This window comes from Miniopterus natalensis, chromosome 7 (genome assembly GCF_054644295.1).
Source record: "Miniopterus natalensis isolate mMinNat1 chromosome 7, mMinNat1.hap1, whole genome shotgun sequence".
In the NCBI taxonomy this organism is placed as follows: Eukaryota; Metazoa; Chordata; class Mammalia; order Chiroptera; family Miniopteridae; genus Miniopterus; species Miniopterus natalensis.
The window spans coordinates 61,886,559-61,912,983 of NC_142087.1; the positions used below are offsets into that span (position 1 = coordinate 61,886,559).

The 26,425-nt window shown below is 49.4% G+C and overlaps 1 protein-coding gene across 1 annotated transcript in view; it reads left to right on the plus strand.

Moving 5' to 3' along the window:
- Window positions 1–26,425, plus strand: part of CTIF (cap binding complex dependent translation initiation factor) — a 221,535-nt gene that overhangs the window by 115,654 nt on the left and 79,456 nt on the right. The window contains exons 9-10 of the mRNA XM_087818617.1: window positions 22,052–22,544; window positions 25,109–25,408. Of these exons, the coding sequence (XP_087674743.1) occupies window positions 22,052–22,544; window positions 25,109–25,408 (793 nt within the window). The remainder of the gene's footprint in view (window positions 1–22,051; window positions 22,545–25,108; window positions 25,409–26,425) is intronic.

A 26,425-nucleotide genomic window follows, 5' to 3' on the forward strand; every position in this document is an offset into this window, starting at 1 on the left:
GGGACAGTTGAAGTAGGTGATTCTGGTTCAGGGTCTGCCATGAGATCGCAGTCAAGCTGTTGACGGGAATTGCAGCTATCTAAAGACTTGGTTCAGATAGGACTGGAGGACTCACTTCCAGGCTCACCGATGTGGTTGTTGGCATGCCTTAGTTCTTCACTGGCTGTTGGCTAGAGGCTTCATTTCCTTGCAATGTGGGCCTCTCTGTAGGATGCTTGTCATAGAAGGAGATCTGAGAAAGAGAGAGATGGAAGCTGCCATATCTTTTGTAACTTAATCTCAAAAGTGACATACCATCCCTTCTGCCATATTCCTTCTATTGGTCACACAGACTAACCCAGGCACAGTGTGGGAAAGGACTACACAAGGATGTGACTGTCAGAGTATGGGGACCATTGGGGGCTGTCGTTATCTGTTTCTAGTTCCTTTCCTGTGTCACTGCTCTTTCTTTTCCACTTTAAATGATCTAGTAAAATCCTCCAATAGCTTTGGCTGGGTTTAGGGGTTTTTTTGTTCACCCTATTTTCTGGTTCAACTCAAATCTTTCCAAGAGTGCTTTCCTTATATGTCCTCCCTCTATATGTCCATCCTACTTGTACATGGTTCCTCTCTACATTGGAGTAAGATTTAGAATGTTCTGTCCCTGGGGAAGGTTTTAAGCCAGAGGATGCTATTTCCTGAACTTCAGAACATACCTGTCCTTCAGGGGGTCCATCAGGTAGTTCTAGGAAAAGGGAACTTTCCAAGACATACACTTATTTTCCCTTAAACTCTATAATCTCCATGATTATAAAATGTGGGCTTTAATTGGAAGCATATTGAAATACTTGAATCTGTCAGACATCGACAGGGATGGCTTCCTTGGGAAGGAGAGCAACAAATACAAATATTAATAACATAAACAAAGATGTCTTGCACAGCCTTTCATAGAATCCCACAGCCAGCCTGAGAGGCAGATAAGACACGTGCCAGTGTGCCCATTATAAGGGTGATACAGGTGAGGCCCAGAGAGGTTACATGATTTACTCAAGATCTTGCAGATCTGAGGCTGGTCCAGATATTGGAGTATCCAGATTCCTTTCCACAGGGAAAATATGCCCCTTTTTCACCCACACTGGCCCACCACAGAGCACCTGGGAGTGGTGAGGGGAAAGAAACTTCTCTCAGAGTCTGTTTAAGGTTTTTTGTTTTTTAAGAGCAGCCTTGAGAAAGAAGTCGGCTTGCCTGTCTCCTTTGGGCCTTGCCTGTGGGGAACACTTCCAGCTCTGCTCTGCCCTCAGCCTACCTTAGAATGCTCACCCCAACTCCCCCTCACAGCCCCCTTTCCCTGGAAATCCCCCTCTTCTTCCTGCCTCTCAGGGCTGGGTCTCAGTGAAGCTTTTCTCTGTAAAGGTATAGTCCCATCCTAAGACACCTCCGTGCACTTTGGCCTGTCTTAATTCTGATGGAGGTGGTGGCAATGTGGGGTCCCATATAGGGGGGATTTGGAGGTAGAGCTGGCCAGCTCCCCCTGAGGCAGGGTTTGCTCTCTGCAAGGCCATTAGGGATGTTGGGTTCTTCATACTCCACTGAGCCTGCCCTGGGAGCCCTGGCTCAAATCCCGGATGAGACCAGCCAGCAGGGGGAGGAGCCCAGCTGAAGGAGAGGCCTGATGCCTGGCCCCTCCCTCTGGGGCTGGGAGTCAGGGAAACCTTTAAAGCTGCCCCTTATTCTGGCAATGACTGCCCACCAGAAATAGGGCAGGGCTGCCCCCTCAAGCATTGCTGTGGTCAAAGAGTTGGTGTTAGATTAACTACATTAAAGTTGTTTGAATCCCAGGATTCACTGAGATTCGTTTGCACCCTGTTTGTCACATGGGCATCATTCTGGGAGGGAAATTTTCTTTCAGAGGCCAAAAACTTTGCAGTGTTGGCCTCCCCTACCTCAGGATCCCCAGATGGTGGGAGCAACACCTGTTGCCAGCGTTGGTGGGGGAGGTGCATGTGTGTGGTGTTTGTTTTGTACATTTGTGTACATGTATGTGTGTGCACATATGTACATGTGTGTGGTATGTGTGTTTGTGCATGCGTATCTATACGTCTGTGTATGTATGCATGTGTGCGTGTGTGTGTGTGTGTGTGTGTGATAGTATAATTCCAGGCCATTGACCCTGGGACTTCAAAGAAAGGAAAGAGTTCTCAGGTTCAGAGTAACCAAGAAGCCTTCCTGGAAGAGGAGGAATGTGATCCATCTCTTTGGTGGGGCCAGGCAGGGGATAGGGGGAAAGTTCATTCCTGGAAAGTGACTGAGCAGAGGTAAGGGTCCCAAGGTGGGACCTGCCTGGTATGGTGTAGAGAGACAGTAGGCAGACTGGCCTGGCTGCAGAGGATGCTGCCCAGCGTCCAAGATGAGTGCATGTCAGAGAGGTGGGCCGTTTGCCGAGGGCCTAAAAAACCAGTGAAGAGCTTAGACCCACCCAGGGTCGAAGATACCTCATTGTATGCAGACATCCAGGCTAGGAGAGGACGTCACTGGAGGGGACAGCAAGTGCCAAGGCAGATGATTGGAAGGCACATGGCACATGGATGGCGGTGCAGGGGAGAGAAGGAGATGAGATTGGAAGCTGGAGGAAGAGAGAAGCTGCGAGGTCAGGAGAGGGTACCTGGACAGACTCTGCATTTCCTAGTGTGTCCAAGGCAGCCTCGGACTTTTGGCTCAAGTCCCAGAGCTCAGTTCTCAGCCTTTTAGACTGGAGTCTACAGAGTGTTTGCTGGTGATGAAGTTTCCCTAGTCAAAGTAGGTTGTGATCAGAATTCGAGACATTCTCCTACCCAGGGGTGCTTAGGGCTGGTGAGTGAGCAGGTGCTCCCATTTCACCTGGGGTCCTCGCTGGGAGCCCCACCCTTGGATGAGGTGGAGACAGGAACACCCCCTGCCTGCCTGTGGAGGGAGAGTGGAGGCTTTGGGGGAGGTTGGGGGCTTGTGACCCTGTGAGTCTGGGGAAGCGAGAGAGTCAGAAAGGACACACCAGGGTGGTCTGGTGGTTAGGATGGCCTTGTTCCTGGGAACAGTTGCCACGAAGCCTTTTCCCCAGCTTCTCCATGGCAGCGACTTCCTCCCCGGAGTGTTATGAAAACCTGCAATTACCAAGCCGCCCCTGGGTGGGAGCGTTCAGACCTCATCTTCTTTCTTCCAAGATACACTGAGTCAAGACCCGGCCAGGGCAGAAAGTGGATTCCCCTCCCACGTTCCTTCCTGGATGGCCCCACGGGGCTGTGGTTCATGAGCGTGGTGATGATGTCTTTCACATCTGAGAAGGAAGGTGAAGGGGGTTGGATGGATGCCTGTGCCCCTCCAGGCTCTGCAGCCAGCTGTCCTGCTCTTGGCATGCTCTGGGCCACTCAGCAGATCCCACAGTGTCCCCGGGCTTCTGGCCCTGTCTGCCTCCAGCTGCACGCAGCGGAAGTCAGGGCTGCGGATGGAGCTCGGGAGAGGCCCTGGAGCTGGAATGTGTGATGCGCAGCTCGGTGGACAGCTCCACCCAGGCTGCCACTTTGGGACGGCTCAGAGTTCTGCTCTTTCTTGCACTTCCAGTAATTTTTCTTTTTGGCATATTTATTTCCTGGCCTCTTGCCTTTATATGTGTGAGTTGTGTTTGGGGATGTGGGGAGAGAAGGAAAAACATACAGAATGGGTGGCTCCAGATCTGAAATACTCTCCATGGAAAAAAGAATAAAAGCAACCCTCGTGTCTCAGAAACTTTCTGGACCTGCACCAATGTGTCCAGTGAGCCCTCGGGCTCCAGATGGCCCTCCTGGGGAAGGTGACTTGGTGAAGCCTCAGGCAGGAAGGGGATAGCCGGCCTCAGGGGCTCGCTCCTCCTTAAAGCCCTCTGCCATCCTGGTCACCTGCTGTCCGACTCCACTGGCCTCGGTGAGCTCCCGAAAACTGTACCTGCTTCGCTGGCTGCTCCCTGCTGACCCCCTGCCTTGCATGCTCACGCCTACCTCCTGCTCACAGCTGTCTCCATCAGCCATCACATGGCTGCATATACCCAGAAACCCTGTGTTGGGTACAAAGAAGCCAGTGATGAGTGTGAGGCTGTCGCTTGATGAAACTTATCTTTATCACTTTCCCCTAAGAAGGGGGTTGGCTACTTCCTTGGCTTTGCCAAGAACAGGTTCAGGGCATCTTCCATGCGTGCTCCTCCTAGAGACCTGCAGCATCTACTCCACAACTCAGAGACATCATCTTGTCCAGGCTTCTAGTTTTGCAGCAAGATGGGGCTCCCCAAGGTTAAGCACTTGACCTTGGCAGAGCCAGACTGTAACCTGGATCTCCAGCTCCCATCCTGATATTTATAGCATTTGGCAAGGCCCCATCCTGCCTATCACCAAGAATCAGGGAGTTCCAGAAGTTCAGAACAGGAAGAAAACCCAGAACACCCCATTCTCTTGTAAGCTGCTGCACATGGAATTCCAGGGACTGTTACCTCTGTACTGGAAAGGAGGAACATCCATCCCTAAAATAAACAGCAGAGAGAAATAAATGACCTTAAATAGTATTAACTGGGAAAGAAAAAAGGAAAGTGGAAAAAGGGCATGTAACATGCTATCATTTTTCCCTAAAAAGACAACTGTCTCCTGGCCGGTGTGGCTCAGCGGTTGAGCATCAACCTATGATCCAGGAGATCTTGGTTCGATTCCCGGTCAGGGCACGTGCCTGGGCTCAATCCCCAGTCAGGGGTGTGCAGGAGGCAACCGATCAATGACTCTCTCATCATTGATGTTTCTGTCTCTCTCTCTCCCTCTCCCTTCCTCTCTCTGAAATCAATAAAGATATATTTAAAAAAAGAGAGAGAGAGAGACAGCTGTCAATATATATTCACATTATATTAAAAATAATGAGAAACAGAGATCAAAGGGATGGTTACCAGAAAGGAGGGGGTGGGGGATAGGTGAAAAGGGAAGGGGAATTTAGTTAATAATATTGTGATAAGTTTATACAGTGAGATGATTTATTACTAGAATTAGTGGGGTAAGGTATAAAAATGTCAAATCACTATATTGTACACCTGAAACTAATATATCCAATATAAGATTGTATACCAACTATACTTAAAGAAAAAATAAATTTAATTTTTTAAAAAGATAATGAAAGGATGAATAAACCATAAAACCAATAAAGTGGTTATTTCCAGGGGCAAAAATGGGAGGAGGAGAAGGCAGATATCCCTGAAGACCTTGTTTTGCAGATTTGGCTTGGGAACCATGTAAATATTTTACATAATTATAAATAAAATTAAATTGAAGTTCAAACCTTTTTGCTGTGCCTGAGAGGGCAGACGCACTGCCTGAGCCGGGTGTCTGGGCCGGCCCCATGGCTTTTGTGGCAGGATGACCAGGAGTGGGAAGGGTTTGATAACCACCAGTCAGGGTGTCATGCTACTGAGGTCCTTGCCCTTGGCTGCCATGACTGTTTTGTGTCCGCAGAGAGCGGAGCAGCTCTGGCTTCAGAAGGTAGTGGACTCAACAGCCTGCTCTCTCCCACTGTGGCCAGTTGGAAACCCAGGGCAGCCAAAAACAGACCATTCAAAGATTACTCACGAGTTATAGAAATATTACAATGTGAGAGCTTAATGGATTGCTAGCCCCCACCTCTCTGCCAAGTCTGGAAGAATAGCCTGGCCTCTCCCAATTGCCCGCTTTCTAGCTGTGTGACCTGGGCAAATTACTTAACCTCCCTATGCCTGTTCCTTCAGCTTTAAAAATGAGGGTAATTATGTTGCTGCCTACCCCACAGAGTTGTGGGGATGATTGAATCGGTTAATTTGTATTCTTAGAACAGTGCCTTGGGCATAGAAAGTGCCAGTCAAGTGCCATTCATTATTATAGTCATTGTTGTTTCTATAAAAAAGAACTGGGGCCCAGAGAGGTGTTTTCAGTAACCCAGTGACGCTGGTAGCAACAGAGCTGGAGTGGAGCCTGGTGGCCACCTTTCTAGCTGGGGTTCCCTGTTACTTTGCCCCTCCCTCTTTTTCAATGCTCATTGCCAGGCGGTGGGTACTCAGTGGGTCTAAAGTGCCACCAGAAATGAGAGCATGAACCCCCCCATCCCTGGGCCCAACCCCATACCTTTGCCAGCACTGGCCCCACCCTACCCTCAACCACACCATTTGCCCTCCAGACCCGGACCAGTAGAAGCCCACCTTGGTTTCCCACCTCACAGGAATGGGCTTACTGGGCTGTGCCGAGAGACTCTGTCCCCCTGGCACCATCGCCTCCCCCTCACCTGCCTTCAGGGCCCTGTTGGGCACAGGAAGGGAGCAGAGAGCCAGTGAATCTGGGGCACCGAGGCCTCCTGAGGCCTGACTCCCAGGCCTCCAAAAATCCTCCTCGTCCCCCAGCTCAGAAACCTCTTCCCACAGCCCCACAGTAAGAACCTGCACTTCCATTTCCAGGGGAGCCCGATGCTTCCTGGAGTGAGCCTGGCAGGGGCAGGAGAACAAGACGTGGTCCTGCCTCCCTGCAGGCATGAGCTGTGGACACGGGTGCAAACATGTGGATACTGACCGTCAACCCTAGGGAAAGATGCTAAGGACAGACAGCATTTACCATGCGCTGGGTGATCAGGACGGTTCCCAAAGGGGTAGACTTGAGCAGCTGAGACCCAAGAGAAGATGTGTTGAGTGGGGGGCTGGTATACACACTCGGGGAGGAGGGGACAGGCAGGGTGAAGTACAACCCTCAGACCTCCCTCGGGTATTCAAGGCTTTACGCCTCTCCCGGGGGCAAGCAGTAGAATCCAAACATTTCTAAGCTCCCCACAGTGGAGCTGCGAACCTGAGGTCCCATGGAAGAGGCCAGGCTGGCTACGGGACCCTGGGGATGCCAGAGGAGGTGTCTTCTGGGCTCAGGCCTTCGGGGTTCACATGAGGGGGAGGGGAGAGCACTGCACCCAAAGTCCTAACTTGTCACCGCTGCTGTTTCCCCTGTAAAGTGATGGCAGCAGTGGCAGGAGCTCCTCACCCAGCCTTCGCTCTGGGTCAGGCACTGGCCAAGTGAAGCTCGTTTAATCCTCAGAACCTTAGCAATACCCCTTATTACCATTTCCCAAGTGGGAAACTGAGGCACAGACCAATAAGAGCCTTGCCCTGGGGTACACAGTGAGGAGGTGACAGGATCCTGATTTGAACGCAGGCCATGGCTGGCCTGAGTCAGGCTATTACCACCCCCTACACACTCACCAGTGGTTTCTCTTCACCTTTAGAACCACACTGTGTAGACTCCGCCCATGTGGGCAGAGTGAACGCCGGGCTTACCGCGATCAGAGAGCACCCCAAGACTCAGCCCCTTGGCCAGCCCATCACTCAGCCACTTTGGTGGTTTTGACCATTACGCAGTTTGGAATTATTTTTATCCTTAGACAAATATTTAATTTTTACCCATAATGGACAGTTGGTTAAAGCAGGAAGCATTAAAGAACCCTGATATTAAAAGGCTGGCTCACAAGGAACATACAAGTGGTAATAAATCTGCACATTTCCCTCGGTGCTCTGCCCGAATCCCAGCAGACATTCATCTGCTCAGAGTGCTGAGGGCAGCTGCCGGTGCCTGCAGAGCCCCACTCCCCCGGCTGGCGTCCCGATCTGTGTGCAGGGAGTCAAGACCTTCCACGCTCAGGCCCTGCTATTTGGGCAGAAGTGATTGCAAGCGCTTCCTGAAAATTCTCGGGTCTCGTCATTTAGAAACAAAGCAAGAAAATTACTAAAACAAGCCAGTTGATTTTTATTTCAAAAAAAGCAAACAAACATAAAATTCAAGAATTCCAAACAGTGGGCCAGGAAATCAGTTTTTGCTTTTCATTTCTTTCTCTGCCTTATATAGTCAAACTCTAGCCTACATGTTAGCGTGTATCTAGTTCCAAAGCCACAATGTAATGGTAATATGTCATTTTGAAATGTCTTTGTAGAAAATCATGTTTTGCTTTCATAACTCATTTACAATAAATTAAGGAGGAGGCATTACTTGATAAGTGGAAGAAGGTTAAATTTTGCCTTTATTTGTGGATGTTATTAAAGATCATATTAAACATGAACCTTATAATTTGCTCCCAATAACATCAATCTAAAAACCATGTTTTACGTAAAATAACTTCTTTATTGTATACCATGGAAAATGGCAAATTTTTTTAAATTCCCAAGGTTGTTTACAAGATGATACAGGATGGCGCAAAAGTAGGTTTACAGTTGTTCGTAAGGAAAATAATACAGTAATTAATACATAATAATCCAAGAATAAACTCTGTTTCACGTACTCACAAGTGTAAACCTACTTTTGTCCCACCCTGTATATTACTGTGACAAGAGTTCTCAAATCTAAAAAAGTTACGCAAGCCTGTGACGAGCCCATTAAACTGCCTCCTTTTTCCACAGGTGTAAAATAAGAATAAAAAAAAATTCTTTATCCCACTCCTTGAGGAATTGGGTCTCCTACGGGTGCCATACAGGCTCCCACAGGAGAACAGAGTCTTGCGTTGGGAAGCTCAGCCCTGCAAGTTATATCCAAAAAGGCAAGCTGACTTGTGTATGATGGGTGTGCATGGGGTCCACCCATGCCTGTGTCTCAGGGATGTAGGAGTTTGTCTGCCCTTCAAATTGTGCCCAGATGTTTGAATTCCCTTGAGAACTTCCCATGGGTCTTGAGGACATGAATGTTCAGTGAGCTCTGTGTTCACCTCTGGCTGGGCCACCCCAGGGGTCAAGGCTCTCTGGAGTTTTTCCTGCTGCTCGTCAAGCAGGGCCTTCTGTGGTCAGTTTTATCGCATATTATTTGGTTTGCCTGGTACATAAGGAAATGCCCTAAGAAAAATTGCCGCCAAGCTTTTGTTGAGTCTGGTGTTTCTTCGGGAATGTCTCTCCACGTCTCCCCTTCTAACCAAATCCTACTCATTTTTTAAAACGTTATTTTGACCAAATTTCAGACTCACAGAAGAGTTGTAAGGATAGTACAAAGAATGTCCACATATTCTTCACTCAGATTCCTCAAATATTAACATTTTTACCACATTTGCTTTATTTTTCTCTCTCTCATATCCATTTTTTTCTGCACTGTTTGAGAGTAAGTTGTCGAAATGATGTCTTTTTACTGCTGAAGGCTTCACAGTGTTTCTTTATAAAGACATTTGTTCTCATCGCCGCAATACAATGATCGATACCAGGAAAGTAACATTGATACAATACTGTTATCTACTCTACAGTCCTTCTGTTACTCCAGGGATCCTAGACCATGGGTTCCATTCAGTCGTCATGTGTCTTTAGTTTCTTTTCATCTGGGGACAGTTCCCAAGTCTTTGTATTTCATAACATTGACTTTCTATAAGAATGACCAGTTATTTTTGGAGAAGGTCCTGCCATTTGGGTTTCTCTGGTTTTTCCTCATGATGAGACTCAGGTTGAATGCGTTTGGTGGTGATGTGCCCTTCTCTGTGCATCCTACCAGGAGTCGGGCTGTTTTTTCGTCTCATGACTGGTGATGTTAACTGTGATTACTTGGTTAAGGCAGTGTCTGCCAAGATTCTCCACTGTAAAGTTATGAGATTTCCCTTAGTAATTAAGAAATAACTTGTGGGGAGATACTTTGAGACTCTGCCAATATTCTGTTTTCCTCCAACTTTCACCCACTGGCTTCCATTGACGTCTCTTGCTTGAAACAATTATTATGATGATAGTTGCCAAATGATTTTCTAATTCTGCCATTTCTTCCAGTTTTACTAGTTGTCATTCCACTGTTAGAAAGAGTCTCTGGTTGATTTTAAACTCACTACTCTAAGCCTCGGGACGCAAGCATTTGGGAGCTAAGAAGAGCAGGTCCTCGTCACCTGTCTGACCGTCCCTGAATAAATACCGACTCGTAGGCGATCGGTGTGTAACGTGAAGGCTGCCAGCACTCTGCTACAGTGTCCCTTGTGCTTTGAGAGATTCCAGCCCAGGAGCCCACCTGCTGGGCAGCCGTGTCCCGAGGCAGCGGGCGGGCTGGGCCGGTGATGTGCATGAAGCTGTCGAGTGGCTCTCCATCTGCCATAACGTCTCGCCGTGGACTTGTCAGTTCCACCAGCCCTGGCTGAAAAATGGGGCCCGAGGGAGGCCCTACTCCAGCTAACTCCATTTCACATTTCCTCTCCTTCCCGGGATGGAAAAATGGCCCTTCGGGGACAGAGCAAACCTGTCAGTAATGAAGTTGTGAGGGAGGAGGCTGTCCCAGGAGGGTGGCCAGGATGTGACGGCTGATGGACTGATGCGGCCGGGCAGCCGGCAGCATTTCCCCGGAGAGCTTGGAAGATCAGCGCTGCTTTGCGGCCCACAAAGCTGAACCAGCTCAGGGACTGCCCTGCGCACTCTGCTTCCCAAAATGGAGCCATCTTTCCTTCAGTTTTCCAAGAGTCCCTCAGCGCCAGCCAAGGCAGAGGTATGAGTGGGCAAGGTGAGCCTTGGGCTCAACCCTTTCAGCTCTACCCCTCACCTTTTTCAGTCATGAGGCCCATTTGATTGATAAAACAACTGAGGAGCAGAGAACTTAGGCAACTTGTCCAAGACCATCCAGCTAGACGTGGACAAAACCAGGTAATGAACCTAGGTGTGTCAGGTTCCCAAGTTGTCACTGACTGCATCATGCTGCCTCTCCAGGTGAGAACTCCTGGGAGGACTTCTGAGACCCAGGGGGGCTTCCTGGAGGAGGCACCAATTGCAGAATGGGCAGGTTAGGCATAGGAGGTCTCCAGAACTAACTGTTGGTCAGTGATTAGACACTTCCAATGACAGGGAGCTCACCACTTTCCCAGACAGCCCCCTCCATTGTAGGGCAGCTCCCCCTGTGAGGAAGGTCCTCCATTAGGTGAGCTCAGGCTGCTCTCTGGCCTTCCTTCCCCCATAGTTCAGAAGGGCTCAACAGTTGGGCACACCTGGGATTCAAAACTTTCAGGGGGTTCCCTCTCCATCCCCCTTCCTCTTATTCCTACCTGTTCCAGTTTGAGGGCTGTTCCACTGCAAGGAGATGGTAAGATTCAAATAGGTAATGAGTAGGGCTGGTTCCTGAGTGGACCTCTGAAGTCAGCACACGGAGTAAGTGAGATAAAGTGAGGCTAGCAAAGCCTCCCTGGCCAGCTGTGGTGGGCACTGATAGCCCGGCTTTAGGCTGGGGGTAAAGGAAGTCACTGGAGGTGGCCCTCACACCTGTAGGAACCCCTTGGGCAGTATTTCCCTTGGGATGATGGTAGTGCGTATTTGGCAGTGGAGACTTTCATGGTAAGAAACTGTCCAAAAGGCAGCCCTTAGAGGCCAAAAGGAGAGCAGAAGCCAGAAGCTGGGCATCCTGGGATTTCTTCCTTGACTCCTAACACTTGAAATAGCCTGACACTGCCCCCCCCCCCCCAACAGCCTCAGTTCTCCCACCTGCGCTATGGGTGCGCTAATGCTCATCACTCTCTCTGAATAGCTGATGGATTTATCCTATATTGTTTAGAAAACCCAGAATGTAATATTATTACAACCAAATACTAAAATAACGTTCACACCAACTCCTTTAAAATGCACGAGAGCCCTATGAAATGGGTACTCCATTTGTCCCCATTTTACAGATGAAGAAGCTAAGTTCCAGAGAAATTAAAGAACTTGCCCAATGTTGCTCAGCCAGAAGTGTAGAACTCTAGTGGTCTAGCTCCTAAGTCTGTGCTTGGAACCATGGCAGTGTGTTGCCTCTTGGTAAATACCCTGGTAGTTTGTGCTGAGCACCTTCTGTATTCTAGGCAGTGAGGAGCTGTGGGAGTCCACACAGTGGGGGAAATTCGCACCCATAGCTGGGCGTCCTCAGTTCTTCAGGAAAAGTGGGTGGGAGCTGGCAGAATCTTGAGACTCCAAAAAGGTAGCATAGTGAGATTTTGCTTCCCGGTGTTGATTCCGTGACTGGCTCAATTTAGCTGCAGGTAGTAAGAGCTGGAAAATCCAGCATCCCAGTTGAGACTGACCTGCATCCATGGCTGTGGCCACCAGCCTCAGAGAGCACCCTGGTGGACACGTAGCTCAGAGCGCCCTGCCTGGACTTGCCAGCAGGCTGCACTGAGGGTCCACAGGCCAAACCTCTGAGACGGCAAGGCTTGGCTGGGCCAGGTGGAAGGGCGAGGGCCTTCCCCTGGAAACTCTCTGCTGGGGCAGCCGCGTGCTCTTCCCATGACATCACGCTGCCTCTGAACGTATGAGGCCAGGGATTCTTGGAATGCCTGATTACACTGGAACAAAAATAATACCTCGTATTTGTAATGTGCCTTTGTTCCCCAAAGGCTCTCCAGGGCTTGATTGTATTGTAACTTCAGACCAGCCTTGTGACCCTGGCAGGAATGCAGAGAATGTGGGACCCCACCTACAGGAACACATTGAGTGGGGACTTGGTATTCCCATTCTGCAGGTGGGAATACTGAGACTTGGGGAGTTGGGTGGTTTGCCAAAGCCGCCCAGCAAATCAGTGCTGGGCAAGGTGGGCCAAGAGCCCTGGCTTTGTCCCTGGGGTCAAGAGGAGGGCCTTCAAAATGCCTCAGCAGTTGAGTGAGACTGAGCCCCATCTGATACCCCAAAGAAGGCCGTTTTCCCATGGAAGAAAGAAGGTAGCCAGGGCCTTCAGCTCCTCCTCTCCTCCCCCAGGGTGCAGCAGCAAAGCCAGAGGGCCACCCGAAAACTCAACCCCACCCCTAGCCCCAGCCACAGAAACTGGCAGGCTGTGGTGAGGAAAGCATTGTTCCCAGCACGAATGGAAACCCAAGGGCCACACGTGGTTCTGTGGTTTTCCCCAGACGCAGTGGAGCCAAGGCTGGAAGACCGGATTTCCAAACCTCGAGGCAGAGCTCCCGTCCAGAGCCCTCCCAGGCTTTCCCCTCCCACGGGTCAGCTTCCCCGGTCCCAGTGCCCTCAGCTCAGCCTTTGGCCTTTGCTTCTGCAGATCTAGCCCATGCTGCCAGCCCACAGCCCCTTCCCCCACGGGCTTTGGCCAAGGCCTAGGGTCCTCTGAATTTGGATTTCAGTGGTATGCAGGCTGCCCCAGGTCCTCAGGATGCTGGAACAGGCCTCAAAAATTGTGAGGCAAGAAAGTGTAGTGGTTAAGGACACATTTTAAGGCCAGATAGTTAATTCAAATCCAAGCTCTGCCTCTTGCAAGCTGTGTGGCCTTGGGCAAGTGCCTACCCTTTCTGTGCTTCAGTGATCTCTCTATAAAACGGGGTTTACAATATTCTCTCCCTCTTAGGGCTAAATGAAAGCTGTGCCTGGCACATGGGTAGTGCTTCATACATGTTAGCATGCTTTATCCCTTGTGATTTCAGGTCCGGTCCTATTCCACACGGCAGCCCTCTGGCCAGGGCTGGTGCCATGGGTGTGCTCTATGTGCAGTGACACAGGGACCCACGTTCAGAAGGGCCACTCTTGGTTTAATGCTCTACTGTGGCTGTCCTGGAATTTGTAATAGTATTTAAACAAGAAACCCACATTGTATTTTACACAGGGTCCCACAAATTAAGTGGCTGATCCTGCCTCCAGACTAAACTAGAACAGACCCCCCCCCCCATGCTGCTTTGTTTCTTTTTCTTTGTGAATTTGTCCCTGGTTGTAGCCAGATACAGTTTCTGTGATTAATGGATTAGCATCTGTCTCTTTACATGGATTCTAAGCTCCATGAGGGCATAGCCCTGTGTCTGAGTCAGGGCTGTGTCCCTAGGGCCTGGCATATTTTGAGGCCCAATCCCATGCCAGACCTCGAGGGAGATTTAGAGAAGGTTCTACCTCATCTCATTGAAGCAGATGCTTTTAAGTGCATGTGGGGGGAACACACAATGTTGGTCTGGTGACAGAGACTAGGGAGTCACATTAGGAGTCTGGAGAGAAGGAGGGGTGTCCTGAGGGCTGGGGAGGCTCCGGAGCAGATCTGGGCCTTGAAACCTGGATGGGATTAAGAGAGATGTTAAGAGACTCCTTAGGGCAGTTATACGCTTATTCACTCCCCCACCCCCAACTTCCCTTGGAGTGTTCCAAGAGCATATTGCCTTGGGCAAGCCCATTGACACCTGATTAACCTCCAGGCAGAGCAGAAGCAATAACTGAACCAGTCTTTCCCCTGTCATTCGTCATTCATTGGTTCATACATTCTGTAGTTGCTGAGAAAAGTCTTTTCTCTGTCTTCAGGGCACAGAAGTACCGCTCAGACCCTCTCATTTCCATTCCAGAGCATCCCTTTGGCCAGGTAAACATCTGGTTTCTAAAACTTTCAACCATTCAGTGAAATAGTGAACTTCTTGCATGAACTTTTGCCTTGGCTGGCAGACACCCCAGTCTTGAATGATTTTTCCTGCCCGACTCTGGGTGAAAGGAGAGTCCCACAGTCTGTTGGAGTGGGAAAGTCTAAAGCTTGGCTGACCATCTGGGGCAGCAGGAGGTTCCCTGAAACACATGGTACTCTCCTCATGGCATTGTCCCAAGACCCCAGTGCGGGGAGTGGGCCTAGCATCCAGAAAGCTCAGTTGTACAGCACTGATGTTGATGATGCCCTGGCAATGACAGGGTGGTTCAGTTGTCAAAGCTTTGTAGGGATGCCCTCAGTGCCCCAGAGAGCCCTGAGACCCCAGACAATTGTTAAATCCAGTCTTAGAGTCTTTCAGGCAGCCCCTTAGTGTGGAAACATAGATTGGAGTTCCGGACAGGCTTGCTGCTAACTAGCTGGGCAACCCCAGGGGAACGAAGCAGCCTCTCTGAACCTTTGCTTTCCCATTTATAAAACTGTCATGCTGTCACTCTGAGGTAGGGATCAACATAGCTGGGAACAGAGGCAACAGTGAGGCAGAATCACCCTGAGCTATGTAGCTGCGAGTGGCCGAGCCAGGCTCTGAGCTGGCTGCAGTCTCCCAGGCCTGACAAGGAGTAAGTGTCCTGCAGAACAGACTCAGTGGATTTCCGTCATCTAATTCACCCCCAAGTGCATAGTAGATGCTCAGTTAACATAGGCTGCTCTGATCCTTGTACCTTAGGTAAGCCTATGTCATGATCCCCTTTGTTGACTCCCTGAAGAGGGAAATAATTCTCCCCTATGCCTTCCCTCATTAAGCTTCACAGTCCTTCTGCAGACTGGGACGGGTGTGTGAGATGGGCAGCTTTTATTTCCAGGCCCCACATGCTGACACTAAGCTCAGCAGCACCGCCCCCTACCTGAGCCTCAGTCTCACCTCAGCTCTTGCTTTCTCCGGGTGGCTGGGGCAGGGAAGGTGGGACCCATGTGGGGGGTGTGTAGGTGGCAGGAACGGAGGCGCCTAAGCTCCAGAATAAGCAGTCATCACTTTTCCTGAAGGCAAGAAACATGAACCCATGAATAGTTTTAAAACCACTGGCCCTAGGAATTTTGCTTTCAGAAAATTTTAAGCAGACCTACAAATTATGTGGTAAAGTGTCTGACATTGAGGGCACCGTAATAAGTCAGTGGCCCTCAGAATATCTAGTTTGGAACAATTAGGAAATGAAAAATGAACAGAGGGATGTTTGTCTGCATTTGGGCTGCTGTTAAAATCATTTTTTAAAACAAAATCTGAAGTTACTCTCCCAACACCCACCTCCTAAAATGCAGCTGTCGTGTTTGGAGGATATTTTTTTTAATAAAAGAGAGAAATCTTAGAATGAAACAAAACATCTGATTTCAGAACCCAAAGAAGAATCAACTAAATGAGTGATGGCAACAACGTACTGACAATTTCCATTCTCAAAAAATAAGCAGTATTTCCCTAACAGCAGGTGTTACCAGTAGCACAAATGGAATATTAATCTTATCTGCTAAGCCGCTCCTCCCCACCACCGCCACCAGAGAAAGCTTCCCCGGAGAGATCAGAGCATAATAAGTGGGCAGGGAGCTGGCTTCCCACCCCCCTTCTTTGCTTGTAGGGCTGCAGAACTGCATGTCTCGTGTCTCTCCAAAAGCTGGGTCCACACGTCCGTGTATCCAACACCAAGCGTGCCTTCCCTGCCTGGCTGCTAGGAGCAAGAGCAGCCTATCCCCAGCCCAGCCAAACCCACAGGTTTCATGGTGAGCAGCCAGCTGGACCGTGGAGGGAGGTATCGACGAAACCCAGGGCCAGCAAACACAGAAGAGAGAGGAGCTGGTTTTGGCCTGCTCGGCCAGCAACTGCTGACAAATATTTGTTAATGGCCAGAGCAGGGGAGCCTGAGTCTCCATTGTTAGGGACCAAGGCCCAGCCCCAAGTTTGTTCCAATGGGTCAGGCCTTCAGAGCCCTTTCCTAGGTCAAGACGTGGGCCTCGTGGGGCTGTCACCACAGCAGGTCTCAATTATAATTCAGTCTTTCTCTCCCAAGAGGGCTGGATCTGAGAGCGGATGGGGAGAGACAGGAGGTGGGCCCTGGGTGCTGTGATGAGCTGACAGACTGGGCACACTTCTGAGAGCCTCCACAAGGCCCTCTAGTGTGGGACTTCACCTTACTGAGCCTCACTTGGCTTATCTGTGAAATGGGAAGAAAGTCTTGACCCACCTGCACACAGAGAACGAAGCAGGGCCTCGAGCAGGAAGAAGGAAAAGGCAGAAGAGGTTTTGTGCCCTCCAGGGGCCACATAGCCAATCTTATATCCCATCCAGCACCATATCAGCCTTCTCCTGTTTGACTCCATCAGTCTTGCCTGCCTTAGGAGGGGACGCTTGAGGGTGGACTCCCAGGCCTCCCCTCCCAGCCACGGACATCACTCCACATGTGCAAAGGAGCTGCCACCAGACAGAGTGAGCCTGAGAAGACCCAGCAACCGGGCACTCTTGTCTTTGCTGTGTTGACAGGGCTGACTGGCCCCAGGCTTTTGAACTAGGAGGACATGGAATTCTAGTGCCCCCACCACCACCACCACTGCTGGCAGAAAAAATTCTTTCCAGGAAGAAATAGCAGAAGCTCTGCAAAGACCTAGCTGAATTTTTTCTGTGCCTTTGATACACAAACCCCACCCTGACCCCAGCTGTGTAGAAATGACCCCTTCTTCCTCCAGGTAGAAGGGAGTTTGGTTTGGTTTGGTTGGGGGAGGGGGCGGATTTAGGGCAAAGGAAGGGAAATCCCTGATATGGTAACTGGGAAACCAGACAGTTTCAAGACAAATGCTGGGAAGGGCTTGGTCAGCCATTCTCTGGGGGCATCCTTGGGCCAGAGCTGCAGGCACCACAAAAATTCTAAATAAGGGTGACAGAAGTTGTGTGACTCCAGCATTATCTGCCAGGGAATTTCCAAAGTTCTTCTCGGGGCTTAAAGATTACTCACACGCAAAGAACAAAGAGAGTGGAAGGAGATAGGGCCAATTAGTTGAAAGTAATGAAAAATAAAAGTAGGGAGAATTCACTACAGTCGCAGGCACACGGCACCCTGGGGAGTTGGCAGGCCATGGAACTTCTTTCCTGGCCAGTTGGTGATCCCTGGGAGAAGCCTGACTCGGTGACTCACTTTGCTGATGGGGCCCAGCTCTCCCCTGGGTGTCCACGCTGGTGACCCTCCCCTGCTGTCAATGCAAACTGACCATCTTCCAGAACTTTAACATTAGGCCCACTGAGATGGCACCCAGGCAAGGATGAAGATACCATGCAGGCCTCACGCTCAGCTCAACATACCAGGCTGCTGTAAATGCTTCTCTAATGACTCTTAAATGAATGAAGTAATACAGACAACTAAACCCCCTAGACATCATATATAAAAACAAACGTAAGAGGACTCCGGAAGGTAGAGAGAAGGCAGACTGGGGCCCGTGGCACCTGAAGAGTGACACGGTGGTGACTTGCTTGAGTTTTCTTCTTGACCTCATAGATCCTAGACTTGGAGCTAAAGAAGCTGGCAACCCAAAGTGCCAATAAGCGCAGGCAGACCCAAAAAGCCCAACAGAAACCTGCCCTCTCTAGCCGAAGAACCAGGAAAGGGGCAGCCTCACAAGACAGGAGACTCTTAATCTCTTAGGTTCTCTGCTCTACTCCAGGCGAATGCCCCAGAAAATACTGACCCCAAAGGCCAGGTGAGGGGCCGAGATTCCACCCTCCTCCCAGGGTGCGATAAGGCACCCGGGTCAGTGTGGGGCAGTGGGGAACCTGACCCCTACTCCCCACCTGGCAGCCACAAGGCACTGCAGCCCTTTAGGTATAACTGATACCTCAACTGTCCAGGTTTCAACTGAGAAAACTCTTGTCATACCAAAACCCAGAAAAATCTCAGTTGAATGAAAAAAGACAGTAGATGTCAATACTGAGATGACAGAAATGTTAGAATTATCTAAGATTTTAAGGCAGCCAACATAAAAAATGCTACAAAGAACAATTAGAAATACACTCGAAACAAATGAAAAATAGATCTTGGCAAAGAAATAGAAGATATTACAAAGAACCAAACGAAAACTTAACAGTTAAGTTAAAAACAATAGATCGGCTCAACAGCAGAACGGAGGGAACAAAGGAAAGAGCTGTCGTACTGGAAGATAGAACAATAGAAATGATCCGGTCTGAGCCACAGAGAGAAAATAGACGGAAAACGAATGCACTGACCTTCACGTGTCCTTAGAATCTAGAAAGTAGACAAGAAAAAGGGTGGGGCTGAAAAATTACCCAAAGAAATAATGCCTGGAAACTTCTCATGCATTGCTGATGGGAATATACAATGGTACAGCCTCTCTGGAAAACAGTTCGACAGTTTCATAAAAAACTAAATATACCACTATCCTATAGCCCAGGAATAGTGCTCCCAGGCATTTATTCCAGAGAAATAAAAACTGTGTCCACACAAAAACCTGTACACAAGTGTTCCTAGCAGCTTTGTGCATAGCAGCCTATAACCGGGAACAACCAAATGTCCTTCAGTGTGTAAATGGTTAAACTCACTTGTACATCCACACTCTGGAATACTAGTCACCAGGGAAAAGGGATGAACTGTTGATACACACAACCGCCTGGATGAATCTACAGGAATTATGCTGAGTGAAACAAGTCCATCCCAATGGGTTACGTACTGTGTGATTCCATTTATGTAACATTCTTGAGATGACAACGTTGTAGAAGTGGAAACTAGATTAGTTGTTCCCAGGGGCTAAGGAGGAGGTAGTGGGAGGGAAGTGAGTGTGACCATCAAATGGGGATATGTAGAATCTTTGGGGTGATGGAAATGTTCTGTATCTTGACTTGTATCCGTGTCAAAATCCTGTACTATAGTTTTGCAAGATGTTACCAATGGAAGGAAACTGGGTAAAGGATACAAAAGATCTCTCTGCCATATTTCTTACAACTGTTTGTGAATCCATAGTGACCTCACAATACAAAGCTTAGAAAAATTAATTCATGTTCATTTCAAAAAACCACTGTTAACATTTTGGTGTGTATCCTTCCAGAATTTTTTATGCATATAAATGCTTGCCTTAAAAAATAGCACCATGCTGCACACATTACAACACGTGCTTTCTTCCATCAGGAGGGAACTTTCACCATGTTCTTCATTGCTCCACATTGGTTTTTGCTGTTACAAACCTTGCTGTTGTGAACATCCTTATACTTACATCCCTGTGCGCATCTTCGATTATTTCCTTTGTAAATTGCCACAAGTGGAGTTGCAAGGCCCAGTAGTTTGCATGTTTTAGAGGCCCTTGTTACAAATTTCCACCCAGAGACATACAGGTTTCTACTTCTAATACAGTAATCCCCCTTATCCACGGTTTCACTTTCCACGGTCTCAGTTACCCATGGTCAACCTTGATCAGAAAATATAAATTAAAAATTCCAGAAATAAACAATTTATAAGTTTTAAATTGCACACCAATCCGAGTAGCATACCACTCCATCCTACCCTGGACGTGAATCATCCCTTTGTCCAGCATCTCCACACTGTATATGCCCCCCACCACTTAGTCACTTAGTAGCCACCTTGGCTATCAGATCGACTGCCATGGTATTCACAGTGCTTGTGTTCAGGTAAGCTTTATTTTTCTTAATAACGAACCCAAAGTGCAAGAGTACTGCTACTGGCAATTTGGATATGCCATAGAGAAGCCGTGAAGTGAAAAGGTTGCATGTATGGGGAGGGGGAATAGTATATATAGGGTTCAGGCAGCCACAAGGGGTCTTGCTGATAAGGGGGGGGACTACTACATACAATGTATTGTAAGTTACCATTTGTGTGGAAACAGAATGAGCACCATATACCTGTCTCTCACTTAACAACTAAGTTCCCCTGAAAACCCTGCCACTTAGGGAAAGCTTTTTTTAAAAAAAAAAAGTGTGTTCATTCATTTTAATGGGAAAATGATATGTTTAACTCCAACCTAAGATATGCCTAAATTGTTACAGACACAAAATTATCAAATGAGCGTTCAAATTGAGTTTATATCAGTAATAATTTGAAAGAAAATAAATGATTCATTCATAAAATGCAATGCAAGGAAGCTCTATTGTACCCACCAAAAAGATGGGTCACAGAGACTGACACTGTGGGCCTCATTTTTTAGAAGGTAGTCTACTTTCTGCAAACTTTCTTCTCTGACTTTACAACTTTGGAGGGGCTCATGGTTATCTTGTTCTCCAGTTGCACTCAAATACAGCCATGGCACAGAAAACACCGTGAGGGTGGAATAGAGATGGGACACAGAGGGCTTCCAGTGGCAGAAGATTCCTTGTGCACAAGACGAAGGGTCGTCAGAATGCCCCCCCACACACACCTTGCTTGCCTGCAATCCACAAATCAAAATATTTGGTTTGTCCCATAGTGCACACCTCAGAGTTGTTCCATATGATATGCTCTGCTTAGAAAGCGTTGTGTCAAGTAAATCAGTGAGCCTGTCTTTGCCTAAAACCATTATGCTAAATATCACTTCTGTATTCATCAGCTTGGGTTGCCATAATAATATACCACGGACTGGGTCGCCAAACAACAGAAATTTATTTTCTCCCATTTATGGGGGCTGGAGGTCCAAGATCAGGGTGTCAGCAGGTGTGCTTTCTCCTGAGGCCTCTCTCCCTGGCTTGCAGATGGCCACCTTGCTGTGTCCTCTTATGGTCATTCTGTGCATGAGCGCATCTGACCTTATCTCTTCTTATAGAGACAACAGTCATATTGGATCGGGCTCCACCCTAATGCCTCATTTTAACTTAATCACCTTTATAAAGGTCTTGTCTCCAAATATAGTCACTTCCTGAGGTTCTGAGGGGTTGGGGCTTCAACACATAAATTGGGGTGGGAGGAACACAATTCAGCTCTTAACTTCTTATAGTATATTTTGTTATTGGGTCTGGGGTTGAAAACGTCACCGTAGCAAAAAAAAAAAAAAAAAGTGGTTTAAATGACATAGCTTTTCAAGAGCCATTATGGTAAAAAGGCTCTTGAAACATTAACAAGAGCCCTGCTGGAGTGTCTCGGTTGGTTCAGTGTCGTCCTGTGCACTGAAAATTTACCGGTTCGATACCCGGTCAGGGCACATACTTGGGTTGCAGATTCTATCCCCAGTGAAGGCAACTGATGGGTGTTTCTCTCTCTCTCTCTTTCTCTCTCTCTCTTTCTCCCTTTCTCTAAGCATGTCCTCAGGTGAGGACTTAAAAAAGTCATTAACAGTATAGTTAATATCGGATACAGATCTGAATATGTATTTTTGCTGGAACATGCATTAGATATGTTTGGAAGATGCGTGAAATGGTAACAGTTGTTTTAAGAGGACATAGAGTGGCTGCAGACACAAAGTTAGGAGGGTTCACTGCATATTGTATTATTTTAATTTTATTCATGTGTTAATGCATATTCTAGTAGAGGTATAAAACACTTAAGTCAAGGATGGACTTAAATCCTCTGTGATCTCAGGAACCTGTCGTCTCATTCTCTACTGTATCCCCAGGCCCTGTCACAGAGCCTGGCACACAGGAGGCACTCACTAGGGGTGTTGAAAGACTAAATAAACGAGCAACTAGGTGAATTCCTCTTACAGTGTTTGGACATAGGGCCCCTGAGGAGCCCACCCAGTGACCCTCCCTGTCTTTCCTCTTTGGTTTTCAGACGGCAGCAGAGACCTCCAGGAGGGAACAAGCCCCAACAGCACGGTGACCACCAGCCGGGCAGTGCCAAACACAACAGGGACCATCAGAAATCTTACCAGGGGGGCTCAGCGCCCCACCCCTCAGGGAGGCCCACCCATCACGGCTACAGCCAGAACCGGCGCTGGCACCACAGCAACATGAAGCACCCACCCAGCGACAGGGGGGAGGCAGGCGCCCACCGCAATGCCAAAGAGACCTTGACCATGGAGAGCCCCAAACTTGAGGATGCCCTGGGGGACGCCGGGCACAGTGGCCTCGAGCCCCCCCGCAGCCCCGATGGCCCGGCCCCAGTGGCTTCTGAAAGGCTGCCCCCGCAGCAGCCAGGAGCCCCAGAGGCCGAGACAAAGCGTAAAGACAGTATTATCCCCGAGCGCATCGGGGAGCGGCCCAAAATTACCCTGCTCCAGTCTTCCAAAGACAGGCTGCGGCGGAGGCTGAAAGAAAAGGTACCGGTAATTGAATTTTCCTTTTTCTCTTCCTCCTGGGAGGACGGCGTGAGGTAGGCACGTTGGGGGTGGGCTCGGGTTTGAGGGCCTGGGGCGCCTGCGGAGGGAAGCAGGAGCCACCACCCCTGGCCACCGCTGCCTTGGGGGCTCCTGGCCACGAGAGGCCAGGCCCGTGGCCAGCTCTGCATGAACCCCTCAGCACATTCTGGACCCACACCTTCTGGCCTTTCAAGAGGCCCAGGTGGGCACTTGGTACCAGCCGCCAGCCTAAGCGGGGAGGGGGGAAGGAGGCCCATGCCTGGGGGCGATGGGAAGGTATAGGGAAGGCTTGGTTCTTTCCTGCAGCATGTTCTGGGGTCCGATAGTGCCCTGTTCATGCTAAAGACCATTTGGGAAAAACACGGGCTTATAAGATAGGAAGGACCTTGGGGCTTCTCCCAAGGTAAGTACCAGCCAGGCTGTGGTCCCTGCCAGGGTCAAGAGCAAAAAGGTGTGTCAAGCAGAGTGCCAGCCCCCTTCATCCACCAGCAGCCAGTGAAGGGTGTAAGGGACAAAATTTAAGGAGGCCCTCACTCCCAGCATCACTAGAGCTTGATTCACAAGTTCAGGAGACACCCCCAAGCCTCCAGAGGAGGGATGGGATCTATCTCTGGCAGCATTACATTCACTCTGCTCCCCCCAGCTTCCCCTTCCCAGCCCAGGGTGAAGGTAAGGTCACCTTGGAGAGGAACCCTTCCTGAAAAGACCTCCTGAGTCCTCCTGGGGTTTCTGGGGAGCTCCGAGTTCTGAGCATCTCTGGCCTTTCTCTACTGCCTTCCCTCCTCTCCCTTCCTCCCCAAAGGCCAGGCCCAGGTTCACCCTTGAGCAGAGCAGGCAGATTAGACCCGTTCCCCAATCCAGTCTGGAGGCTGAAATGTTGCTCCTAGCACCCTCCACCCTCTGCTCCCTACGGGGCAAGCAGTTGTAAGGTCCTTCAGGAAAGCCTCTCATGTCCCCTATGTCCCAAAATGAGCCTAGAAGTTCCCAGGTGACGACCAGTGTGCAGTTGTCACCTGAACAGCTTCTGGGACAGATTGCTACAGCCCAGCCAGGGAGCAAGGATTGTCCACCAGATTCTGTCCAGGTCTAATAAATCTAACTGTAGTGCTGCGGAGTGGAAATAACATGGGCTTCATGGTCCAGAAAGCCAGCCTGGGTCTTCACTCTGCCTTGACTGGCTTGGTGACCTTGGACAAGTTACCTAACCTCTCTGAGCCCATTTACTTATCTACAAAATAGGTGCAATATTACCCACCTTGCAGACAGACTATGAAGATGAACTGTCATAACATGTATAAAGACCTTCATGTGTGGTTATTATTCCACATATGAACCATTACTCCTGCCCTGGCGCCCAGGTGGTTGGGTAGTGGGGTAGGTAAGGGCCATGGGAATAGAACAGATAAGGTAGATCCATAGCACCCATTCACCTGTTTCAGGGCTCCCCTCAGGTGAGGCCTCCTGGACCAGAAGGACATCGGCTCAGGCAATGGCAGGGCTCAGGGAAAGCTGTAGACCTTCTGGTATAACCTCCTCATGTTACCAGTGAGGAAACTGAGGCCCAGAGAGTGAAACCACTTCCCAAAGCCATTTAGCTGGAGGCAGAGAGCAGGTTCTAGAACGTCTGTCTGTGCCTCCCAGCCCAACGCTCTCCATGTTGAGAGCAGAAGGGCAAGGTGGGGCCTTACTTCATGCCCCTCATCCTGCCCTTCACTCTGCCCTCACGTGCCAGCAGTTAAGTCAATCATACTCTTGGCCACCAACCTGTTGTGTTTGAGTAAATACTTTTGAGACTGTCACGTACCATTTTTCTTTCTCCTCCAGCCTGGCTCTGGTGCAGTGGCATTGAAACCCCATAAGGGTATAGGGCTTTCTGTCTGAAGCTTCCCTCCTAGAAGTGCGTCGTTTTAGTGACACATTGGAGGATTCCTTGGTGTGCAGTGTTTTCGGTAGAAGGCCAGCACAGTCTCCATAGGACACAAGGCCAAGACCATGTCCACAGGGATCCCTATGTCCAGAGAACACAACCACTCTTGGGCTCTAGGGACCTAGAGCTACTCCAGGGGTTCCTCTGACCAACATAGCAAGCATTCTGAATGCCACCTTCCTTCCTGACCTAGTCTTCCTGTTCTCATTTTCTCTTTGGCCCAATTTTTTATTTGTTATCTCACTTCATCTTTTATAAGCCCTATTAAATCATTTCTGGATTGAGACCTTTGATGGACAAGTAGACAAATAAAACCAATACATATGAGAATCCTGGGTAAGAGGCAGAGCTCAGGATGTCACAGGGGCCAAGGCAACGGTGAGCAGAGAGCCATGGGATCTGAGGGTCCTTGGTGGAGGTCAGCATTCCTGGAGATCAGACCCCGGGTTCTAGAAGGTAGGGTTGGGTCCTTCCTGGGGGTAGGAGCCATCCCTCCACGGTCCACTTCTCCAACACACACACACACACACACACACACACACACACACACACAGAAACCTCAGCTCCACTCAGGCATGACTCGGTTTGTCTCCCATGCCCCCAGGATGAAGTGGCAGTGGAGCCCACCAACCCTCAGCAGAACAAGATGGACAAGCTGATTGAGATCCTGAACAGCATGCGTAACAACAGCAGCGACGTGGATGCCAAGCTCACCACCTTCATGGAGGAGGCCCAGAACTCGACCAACTCTGAGGAGATGCTGGGCGAGATCGTCCGGACCATCTACCAGAAGGCCGTGTCCGACCGCAGCTTCGCCTTCACGGCCGCCAAGCTCTGCGACAAGATGGCACTCTTCATGGTGGAGGGGACCAAGTTCCGGAGCCTGCTCCTCAACATGCTTCAGGTAACCTGACACCAGCAGCTGCGCCTCCGTCCAGCCCCCACCCGCCCCCGGTGGGTTATTACTAGAGAGAAGGCTGCAGATTCTGACCACGGTTGAACTTTTCCCAAGTTCCACCCCTGCCCGATTAATTATAGAAAATAAAAAGGCACTCAAGGGGCAAGGGATGAGTGGCCGGATTTACGTGTGTTTGTGTGAGTGCTCCATGGTTACGGTGGACCAATATAATTTTATAGGTGCGTCATGTTTAACCAGCCTTTCCCTCTTTCTATTTCCATGATAAGAGGGCTGGCTCTTGGTGTTAACCAGGCTGTGCTTTGACCTCTGCACGTCTGAGCGGACACGAACTTGCTGTGGACTCCTCTCTTTTCTTGCTGTTCCTCCCCAGGACCCACCCAACCCCAAACCCCCAACCCTGGAGGTGGTGCAGTCGGTTGTAGCTGGTGCTTAGATGGGGCTGAGCAGAAGGCACTCGGGCTTTGAGCAGGGAAGGTCTGGCCTGTCTGCCGATGCACAGACCTTCCTGAAACCACTCGTGGGGCAAAAGGGAAGCATGGTGATTTAATACTGTCTTATTCCTTGGTGCTTTCCCACTCAAAATCCCTCCACAGACCTTAACCCGGCTTCTCATTCTTTCCTCCTCGGGTGGCAGAGTCCAGCGATGGTTTTACTGGTGTGAGTGTGCAGTAGGCGTGGGCATGGTGGCATGGGCACTCAGACTGAGCCCAGCACAGTTTCATCTCATGAGTCAGGAGCTGGGAGGCCTGATACTTGCTCGTCTGTCATGGGTGGTAGCAGGTGAACTGTTGGCATCAGGGATAGGTAGTAGGTGGCATGGCATGGTGGCCACACTGGCCCTGGGACTGTCCTTGGAGACTCTTGACTGGAGAAAGGTCATCTCTACTTTTATTTCAAACATTAGACTGGTTGAGATACCGATTGAGTTTCCAGCTCAGGTAAAGTAAAGCAGTAGCTTGGAAGTTCTGAAAGTTAGAGCCGGAAGAGACTACCTGCAGGTCT